The sequence below is a fragment of the Corapipo altera genome, unplaced genomic scaffold, assembly GCF_003945725.1.
Source record: "Corapipo altera isolate COAL_440 unplaced genomic scaffold, ASM394572v1 22, whole genome shotgun sequence".
NCBI lineage: Eukaryota > Metazoa > Chordata > Aves > Passeriformes > Pipridae > Corapipo > Corapipo altera.
Window position 1 is genome coordinate 138,703 of NW_020884886.1, and position 10,052 is coordinate 148,754.

The following is a 10,052-nucleotide window of genomic DNA, read 5'->3' on the forward strand; positions in this document are numbered from 1 at the left end:
AGGTCATGGTGGCAGTTGCTGGGGATGCCTTGGTATGTGTGCTTTGCCTGGTGAGGAGGGGGCAAGTAAAGACTTTGCAGTGTTTCTTCAAGAGATCTACCTGGCAATTTGGCATAAAAGTCAAAGCACTGTGTAACAGACAACTTTTCTTAGAAGCAATAGTTTATGCCCTATCATCTGAAGCAAACATTTGCATGTTAGACATTGGTAGTTCTTCACAGTGTAACTGTTTTCTTGGTTAAGCCAAAACAAGAAAGAAAGAAATAGTTAAGGCTTTTTACCAGCCAAAAGAAAAAAAAACCCTCAGTAGAAAATGATAAAGTAAAACAGCTCTGAAGGGAGGTAATTTTGTACAGAAAACCCACAGATCTGTCCTAGATTTTTGCCCCAGGTACTCAAATTCCAGTCATCACTTATTGCAGCATTTATTGCTTTAGGTGGTAGCTGTAATCTGTGCTTGATCTATAACTTCACTTGTTTGTGTTTGTTGGTCCAGTGTTGTCCTTGCTGTTAGTATATCCAGTTTCCCAGCACTGAAGTGCCCTCCCTTCCCAGGATTAGTATGAAAATAACCTCTGCTTTGACTGGGGACTAATTCACAGAACTTAAATCCACGAAAATAAGTACTGTTATTTTCTGTGTACTGCAGATTCTTGTCTCTAATTCTTGCAACTATTTCTAATAGTTGTAGGTCAGTCTGTCCAACTCTACCCACAGGGATTAACATGAGTGGAAACCTATAGGAGACTTGAGCTTCTGATGTATATTAAAGCAGTCATCATCTCTGCAAGTCCCTATTCTGCTGTATCAATCACTGGCAATATCATATTGATGTACACTGAAGCTGTAAACCAGGCTTGTTTAATGAGACCAGTCAGAAAAAGTAAGATTAGTTTATGCCACAGGAAGTTTAATCATGTTTCTCAGCTTATATTCTGTGGGCCGCATCTGATCTCTTAGGACCTTAAAAGGCAATGTAAAAATGGTCACTAAAAAAAGGAAAAAAATTAAAATTTCTGCATGTTTGTACATGTGTTGGTTAAAACAAGCTAGTAATCAATTACAGATTTGCAAGCAGTTGTAGATTAGATTAATAATAACCATTGCATGCAGCATGCAAGTGCAACGGCCCAGGTATCTTTTTTGGTATTATCCCACCTAAGGCAACAGTGGCATAAACCACTGTCTTCCTTTAGGGCTGCAACTGGATCCTGAAAAGAAAATATCCAGAAAAATACCCACAATCCTCCTAAAGTGTAGAACAGGGAACAAAGCAAAGCAGAAGACAGGACTGTTTTCTTTAATTATGAAGTGTCATGGTTGCAGCAGGCCTTTACTTTGTATCCCATCCTTAACCCCAACTCTTGCACAGTGAGAAACACCTGGAGCCAAGGCTGGGAAAAACTGTGGGGCTCTTATGTCTGTAAACTTTAATTTCAGATACTTCTTCTCAAAGCAGTCCCCTGTTATTTGTTGAAGTTCTCTCCAGTGCAGACAAGAAGAAATTTAAGGCAGCGTTGGCATAGTCATAGATGTGTGGCAAGGCAGGGCATTAAACGTGTTCCTTTGCCTCTGAAAGGTCATTCTTCTGCTCAGAGGTGAGTGATTTTTTTTTCAACATACTTGAAAATAGTCTGAGAAGCTGGTTATCACTGAAGTAATGAAATAAGTCATATCTGAAGCAGTGACATTTAATTAGCCCTTAGTATAGCCACTGGGACTATTTCACATTTAAATACTTACACTGAAAGAGAGATTTTCAACCCCCTTACTAATGTAGTAAAGCAACTGCACGATCACTTTTATTATAAAAATAATCCTTAGGTAAAATAGGAATATAATCAATAATTACACAAATACACATTTACAAATCTGTAAAATAGTTACTTATGGCACAGAAAATATAAATATCCCTGTACCTTGTCTCTGTGCAAAAAGACAGGCTAGTTTTAGTCAATAACCAGCCCTTTTATGGTTTTTTTTCTCTCTTCTGATTTCAGTTAAACACAAGGATTTTCAGATGATACGTCTGAAACTTCAGCATCAATAGACCAGAAAATACTTTCACTTTTAATCCAGATAAAGCACAGTAAGATTTTTCCTATCTTTTGTCAAAATGTTCCTCCCTGTTCTTCAGCCTGCATTTTTGGAAGAAGAGGAAAATTTCAAGTTCAGTAACTTTTTTCACAAGCTGTCAGACTGCGGTAGAGAATTAGACCCAAATACGAGTCAAGCTGCACTCTGAAGCTGAACTACCACCGTAGGTTTCAGTTTAGTTGTAGTAGAATTTGCATTATGCTTGCCTTCTTCCTTGTAGCTGTCAAAAATAATTTTTCAGAAAAACATTTTGCTTTCTCTTGAGGCCTTTCATACAGTCCAAGAGGTAGATATTGTTCATTCTCCTAATTCCCAAGAGCTCTCCATCTGAATTACTCTTGTTTAGGACTGTAGGAGATATGTATAGAGCCAAGTTTTATGTCTATAAAGTAGTGATTGACTTACACCCCCTCATATCCCGCGGTCACTGACAACATTCAGCAACGTGCTTGAGGAATTCATCACTGAGTTCATCCCTGAAAAACCTCATGCAATGAGGGCATCTGAGTTCACCCTGTGCCCTGCCTTCAGATCCTGAGTTTCCATTGTCCGCAGGAGGAGAAGCTTGTTCAGACTGTGAAGGTGTTCTTCTCGTGCCTTTTTGGCCTGGGCTGTTGCCCTGTAGATGTTCCACATTCGTCTGTAGGTACAAATGATTTTGTTTACCAGCGTGAACTCTGAAATGACTACTTGAGTCTCTTGAGTCCTAGAAAGAGAAAGAAGAGCTCTTGAAAACGATGCAGTAAAAAGATATTCTTTAACAGGTGATGTTTTATCACCTTTATCTGAAACACTGCTCAAGTATTTATCAGATATTTGTAAATAAATTATTAATCAGGTTTTGCAGTGTTCTTAATATAGTTATAAAGAAGGTTTTGTAGAAATATCAGAACACAGCCAGCATGCTACTTTAAAAATGCCACTGTTACAAGAGTCACAGCTGTCCTCTTCATTCCAAGAATTCACCCTTACTATGTTGATCCAAAAACAGGAAGGAAAATAGACTGGAAAGGGATATTACATCTGTACTGGGAAGCATCTACTAGAACTGACTATGAAATAATGTAAGTTTTTGACAGCTGCACTGAGCTGAAATGGTTTTAGAAGTACTAAGATTTTTTAAAAATATATTTAAAAGTATATTTTAGTCTAGAATACTGTTGGCATGCTTTAGTTGAAAAAGTAGCATGCTGCTTTCTTACCTGTCTTCTTGCTAGCTGGTGTTGCAAACATGCAACTTCTGCCTGAAGTTCTTGTATTTTGCTCTGTGCTCGTTCTCTGTCTGATCTCTCAGATGTGAAATCGTCTTTATAAACAAGGACCTGAAAAAGAATTATTATGTTAATATTTGTTAAGTTAGAGCATTCGTGGATGAGACTGAAAAGCTGAGGCTGTGATTCCTTTGTTACTTATTCCCAGAATCTCAACATTATCTTCTCTATTATATCTGTACTTCACAGGTACTTGTATTTCTTTTACAAGTCTTTCATATTTTGTATTAAGGCCAGCAGAACCACATGCAGTTGTTTTAAGTAGCAAGTTTCCTTTAAATCTGTGTTGTTAAGTGTCTGTATAGCCAAATGTGGAAAGACAAGTGGCAAATGTCCAAAAAATAAATTCATTTTTTCCCCTTGAACTTCAGTGGTCTGGGAAGAAACTAGGAATTCCCACTTCTAGGAAAAAGAAATGTAATGACCTGTTGCTCGAGCATTTGTATGCGCTCGTTATCTCCTTCACTAGCCTTCTTCATGTCTTCCAGTTCTCTCTTTGTTTTCATGCATTCATTCATTTTTTCTTCCAGTAGCTTGTTTAGCCGGAATATCTCCTTGTGCATCAGGTCAGAATTAGTTTGTGCTGAAGTCAGGCCGTGCTGCTGCTCCAGTTGTGTCTTCATCTCTTTCAGCTGCACGTGGAGTCGCTTCACATACTCATCCCTACTCGCATCGTATTTCTGCCATTTTGCATTCAGATCTTCCACCTGAAAGTTTAACCAGGAGAGACATGAAGAACAGGAAGACAAAAACTTCCAAGCTTTCACAAACTGTCTTTATGTGCAGGACCAAAATTCTCTAAAAGATAATATAGCATGCTGACCCGACTACTGAGTGTGGATAAGCCACTGTGCAGGAGAGCAGGATTTACCACGCTGTAAGGCAGACTCTTCACAGGCAGCCTTTCCCCTCTTACAGTCCAAAGGGACAGTATTAAATAATGTGGAATGGGAGGGGTTGGTGGTCACCCTAGTGCTGTTCTCCTGGAGTGCAATACTGAGGCATGGAAGGAACACGAAAATCTTCTGCACTGTATTTTTAACAATGAAAACCCAATATGTTAAAAATAACGTAAGAAGTTGTTCTTGGCTAAGAGAACAAAAACTATGTTGAAAGGACTAAGAAGAATTGCCTTACATTAAGCTGCCATTTAATTAGATTAACCAGGCCTTGTCCCAAATTTACTGTAATTCAAAATAATTGATCAACTCTTAAACAAAATGAAAGTACTCACGTGAGCCACTTTTTGTTTTAACATCCTGTTTTCATCTTGTAGGTTGCAGATAAGAGCTTGAAGTGAAGTTTCATTGTCTAAAACCTATAATTTGCAGATAAGGTAAGTGTTACTTGGACATAAAAATCCCAGATGCTATTTGGCTATGCTGTTAAACTGGAAGTAACCTTTTTCTTTAAATTCCTCTAAAACTATTTGCTATCAATGAAATAATGATCTATTTATTTCTATATAGTGTGTTTCTAAATATTAATAGTATAGCCTACAGGTTTTATTATTAATAAGTAAAGGAAAACTGTACTAAGGTTTTTACCACCTTAGTACTGCTTTTAAATAGACCTAGTGACAACAGAGCTTAGCAGGTTACAAAAACTCCTTGGAAAACCACTTGTCTGGAGGGGCAGAATGCATGACAAAGGCAGAGATATGCCTTCATCTTGCTTTGTTATTACTGTCAATTTTGGCCAGTACTAGGAAGAAATTACTGAGGGGAAAAAACCCTGCTTGCTAAATAATTGACTAAAATGATACCTCTTTTTTTATAGTTGTGACATCTGCTTAAAAAAACCCCGGTGTACATGAGTAATATAGAACACTTTTGTGCAAAATTCCCTAGAATCAGCTAGTAGTGGCATCTGAAATTTCTCCTCTTCAACAGGGAAGTCCCCGCTGTACAAGGTTAGCTACTTATTACATATATCAAAGTCAATCAAGTTTCCTGTCTATCAATTACACGTAAAATACGTGTAAATTTTCCTCAAAAATACCAAATGCTTCGAGTCCTTTACAAAGTCCTTTTTTCTTGTATCTACTCAACCTCTAACTAATTCTTACAGGTAACTTTAACATGAGTAAGTTTTCTTTGGAAACGCTGCTGGGAAGTTTTACAGAGTAGACACGAGCACATCAGCACAGATAAGTGGTCATGTGAAAAAAAGCAGTACCAACACATAGGAGAAAGAGCATGAGACAGAATTATTCTTTTTTGTGAGAACTGGCTGTAGCACCCTACTCAATACTCTGACCAGTTATTTGAGGCAGCACTGCTAATGTTATTTCCTTGTGGTGTTATAATGAATTACCTAAAGACTCTAAGCCATCAGGATTTCTGGAGCAACAGAACAACGGGATCTGCCTCTACCCTACGCTGAAAAGCTTCAGCTGAGGTGATGATGTGGCAAAGCCAGAGAGCCATTAGCAAAGTACACCATAATCCAGGTGTTGGTTCTCCACAGTAGTGTTTCTGCCACTGTCCTATTGTGAAGGGTTTTTTTCTAAACATCTCTCCTGGAGAGAAACATGGCCTTGCACTGGGATGCCAGGGGGAATCCCAGAGCCAAAAAAAAACCCAAAAAAAGGTAAGACACCTTGACTCATTCTTCCCTAACCAACTTTCTGTAGGTCTGTACTACATGTGCAAAGCCAAATCCTGACCTGAGAAGACCACGTGCTCTAGAGTTCTTAATATAAATACTGCTTTGAAATATCTCTACTTTGTTTTGTGATTTTGATGCTTAAATAGGTAATCAGGAGAGATCACCTTCAAAAACACAGCACCATCTAGTGCTGCACAGAAGCACAGGGTGGTATAAGAAAGGTACTGTCTCCTATATATAGAGAGAAGAATTGTAGTTGTGGAATTGCTGAGGTCGAAGGAACCTCTCAAGTTCTTCTCCCCAAAAAAAGCATCCAATGATGAGATGAAATAGCTAAAGTGATAGCTGCTTCCGTCCTAAACTTTTGGTACTTGGAATTATTTAGAGCTTGCCATGGTACACCCTACATGAAATTGTTCAAAGGGATGTACCTCACTGTTCCTCAGTTACAACTATCATATTGTAATTAACACCTCAGAAGCTAATAAGACTTTAAAGACACTTAGTAGTAGCTATAAGAATACCTGATTAGATCTTTCAGTAGGTATCTGGTCATCTGAATTCCCCTTCTCTTTTCTTTGCTTTTCTTCTAGACACTTTGCCAGATGTTGACACATTTCTGCTGTGGATGCTAATTTGCGTTGAAGTTGGTGAGTTTCGTCAGTGAGTGAACGGCACAAAACATCACTGGTGGCTTGAGCCTTCTCCTTCTCTGCCAAGGTCTTCTGCAGTCGTAAGATTTCTCTCTCCTTTTCATATGGAGGTTGGTTTATCATCTGCTGTATCTCTCCATTTTTCTCCTCTAGCTGCTGATTCAACTTCTGTACTTCCTAAACAGAAGGGGGAGGGGAAGTTACTTAAAAGCAAAGTAAACTCAAAAGCCAAAATATGTCTACGACTGAATTCCCTATTGCAGTTATTCCATATTGCTCCTATACTCACTGCAAAGTACCTAAAAACTAAAAAAAATCCAGTTCATCTCTGTATAATTACAGGACCTTGGAACTGACAGATCACACAGTCAAAATCTTCTTGGGCAATTATACAAGTACTTTCTAGTCTGTAGAATGGAGGAACAAGCAGCAAAATTCAGGAAATATTTATGAATTTAGCAACAAACTGAAGATGGAACTTGCAAGAAACAAAGTATTTTTAAAGGAGTAACTATGGAGACTAAGAAATGCTTACAGGTCCTGCACTCAAAATTACCAGATAGTAGAGATTTTCCTCAGAAAAAAAAAATGGAACTGTAAAGTCATCTTATCAAAACCCAATGCAGTGCATTCACTGCCTGGCACTGTCACAAGGATAAAGCAGAGGTAGCACACAGGGCAACTTTCCCCACCTAAGAAAGAGTGGGAGCAGTAAGGTAAGGACAAGCAAACAAAATCTGTGTGGCAGCAATGGCTCTAGTTTGGCCATAGCTGACTCTCCAAGGTAGGTGAGGGGTTCTGACACACCCTTAGGAAACAACCCTGTATCTTGTTGCTGCACGTTCTTGTTGGTTTGGAAGCTCTGCATCCACACTGCATTAAGGTAACACCTCTGCAGGTGTTTTGAGAAGGAAGAGGTTTGCTTGCTGACTGGGGCAAACCACCTGTAGTTCCATGCACCTGAAATACACCAGTCCTGACTTTGTCAAAAAACTTGTGCTCTATACCCTCAAGAAGTAGCAGATGCTGGTAACAGAAACCTCAGCAGCACTGCTCCTCCAGAACCAAGGATGCCCTGGATGCCAGCACAGACCATGAGACAGCTACAAACTTGACTCTACCATTCCAGTTATTATTTTCAGTGTCAGTTATTTCAGTGTTCTGATTGGGCATAAAATTTTATTCTTTCAAGAAATAAATACTAATGTCTAACATAGAGAAATAGCACTTGTTCTTATTACTGACATTTTAATTCTTTAGCCCCATGCTAAATGCTAAAGATATTCAGCCTTCAAAATATGTTCAGATACCACGGGTTTGTCATCTGTCTGCAAAGTGTCAATAAGATCATCTCTTATAACAAATTTCCAAACATGAAGTCTTTAAAATGTATTTTAGGTGAGTGTCATATATGGAAAATGTTTTGTATAAGCATTAGGTCAAGACAGTGCTTATGACAAAAATACTCGTTTCCATTTTGAGTACTGTTTCTCAGTTTGGAAATTATTTCATGCAGCTTCATCTGGAAACAAATGCTTTAAAATTCTTTTGAGTATTTCAGACTGGACACAGGAAAGTCTTAATGACAGTAACCAAAACAGCACTTGTGGTGGATGGGAGGGATGCAGTTTTGAGACTTTTTTTTCTGTCAAAAAAGATACTGATTTCCCTATCTATTTCCTCACAATCCAAACTTGTCAGACAATACTTCAAGTTTAAAAATGCTGCCTTTATGTCAATACATAAGAGCACTTTAAAAAAAAAAACAAACTACACTTTAATAGAAAAACTGGTGGCATCATCTTAGAAAACTGTTGCACCTGATAATGATTTTCAGTAAGTAGTCTTCTATAAGTAATATGGAATTCCAAATTCAGGCGGGGTTTTTTTACTATTTTTCTTTTTTTCCTTATGAAAACAGTTGCATGAAGATTTATAACGCCACGCTAAGTCTTTGTTTTAGGATTTTACGGTTTTGAACTTAACGCTAAATGGAAGCCACTGTCGGATACAGAGGGCCGAGTTGCTTTGGGCACGGTCTAACTGTGAGCACACAGCGACGGAGCAAGTCCTGTAAAAGGCACCAGCATCGCTAGGCGAGGGTGCAAACGCTCCCCGTGTGTCTGTGCTCCTGAGCCGCGCCGGGCGCGTCCCTTGCGCGCCCCCAGCTGTTTCCATCACCCGAGCGGGCGGTCTGGGAACAGAGTCCCCGCATCCTGCGCTCCGCACCACCGATGCTGCGCTTAAACCCCTCGGTTTCTAGAGAGCCCCGCGGCGATGCCGCTCCCGCGGAGCCCCTCCCTGCGCTCCAAGGCTTTACCTGGCTCAGCGCTTCCACCCTCCGCGCCGAGAGCCGCTCGCTGTCCCGGAGCTGCTCCCGGGCCTGTCCCAGCTGCTCCAGCAGGCTCTCCACCAGCGAGCGGGCCGGCTCCGCGCCCGCCGCCGCCTCTCCCGGCGCCGGGGGCTGCGGCTGCCGGGCCAGGCTGCCCCGCAGCTCCCGGATCGTCGCCTCCTTGGCCGCCAGCTGCAGCTGGAGGTGCTTCAGCTGCTGAGCGGACTCGTGGTACAGGGTGCAGAGCGCGTTGTACCGAGGCACTTTGTTCTTCAGGCTCCTGTTCTCCCGGTGCAGCTTCTCCAGCGTCTCCTCCACCTGCCTGAAGCGGGCCACGAAGGGGTCTGTGCTGCCGCCCTCGCTTACCGAGCACATGGCCGGGACAGGTCCCTTCTCCTCCTTCTCCAGGGCGAGCAGTAACCCGGACAGGTGCATAAAATCCCGAAGCAGAGCAGGGCCCTGCCAGCGGCTGCTCCGCTCTTCCGCCTTCCCTGCCTCGGGAGGCGCGGCCGCTCCCCTTTAAGGGCTCGGCCGGGCTGGGGCGGGGCCGCTCCGCCCCCGGGAGAGCCCCGGGCGGGCACGGAGCCCTTTCCCCGGCCGCCAGCCCGGGATTCGGCCCCGGGGGCAGCGTCAGCCGGGGAACCCCGGCAGGGCCGAACGGGAGAACAGGCAGTGGGGGCGGGGGGAGAAACCTGGGGCCGAGGGAGGAGCCCCGGGGCGAGCGGGAGGCTCCGAGGGGACGGGGAAAGTCCGGGCTGAGGGGGGAATGAGGGGAGGCGGCGGCAGGAGGGGCGCTGAGGGGGAAGCGGGGCCGCGGAGGGGAAGCGGGGGGTCCCGGCGGGGCGAGGGTCCCTCGGGGAGCTGGAGGACGGGGCCGGCTCCGCCTTGCGAAAGCCCCGGAGCGCGGCGTCCTCCCGGCGCCGCTGCGGGAATTCCCGGCTCGGGACGGGACTTTCCCCGCCGGCGGCGGCCCCGGGCCGGGCCCCTCACCCCGCTCCGCCTCCCGGGACCGGCCGGGATGGAGCACCCGCATCCCACCCTGGCCCTGCCGCCGGCTCCCGGGGCAGCAGCGGGAGAAAAAACGCCCGG

The 10,052-nt window shown here is 43.1% G+C and overlaps 1 protein-coding gene across 2 annotated transcripts; it reads right to left on the reverse strand.

Annotated features, from left to right (window-relative positions):
• Positions 1-1,286: 1,286 nt before the first annotated feature.
• On the reverse strand, positions 1,287-9,443 carry TNIP2 (TNFAIP3 interacting protein 2). Of its 2 annotated transcripts, none has more exons than XM_027643006.1 (6): positions 8,952-9,443; positions 6,503-6,808; positions 4,603-4,686; positions 3,794-4,075; positions 3,300-3,419; positions 1,287-2,803 (listed from the first exon to the last, which is right to left on the reverse strand). In XM_027643006.1, the coding sequence occupies exons 1-6, from the start codon at positions 9,396-9,398 to the stop codon at positions 2,522-2,524; spliced, it is 1,521 nt and encodes a 506-aa protein (XP_027498807.1). In that variant the 5' UTR covers positions 9,399-9,443; the 3' UTR covers positions 1,287-2,521. The 2 variants fall into 2 exon arrangements, with proteins under 2 accessions (XP_027498807.1, XP_027498808.1); XM_027643007.1 differs by having other exon boundaries at positions 9,330-9,426.
• Positions 9,444-10,052: the final 609 nt, after the last annotated feature.

Coding starts and splice junctions, on each gene's coding strand:
- TNIP2 (XM_027643006.1), bottom strand. CDS start 9,398: ATGCACCTGTCCGGGTTACTGCTCGCCCTGGAGAAGGAGGAGAAGGGA. Junction 4,076..4,602: donor TAAAACAAAAAGTGGCTCAC/GTGAGTACTTTC, acceptor TTAAACTTTCAG/GTGGAAGATCTGAATGCAAA. Junction 2,804..3,299: donor ACCAGCTAGCAAGAAGACAG/GTAAGAAAGCAG, acceptor TTCTCTTTCTAG/GACTCAAGAGACTCAAGTAG.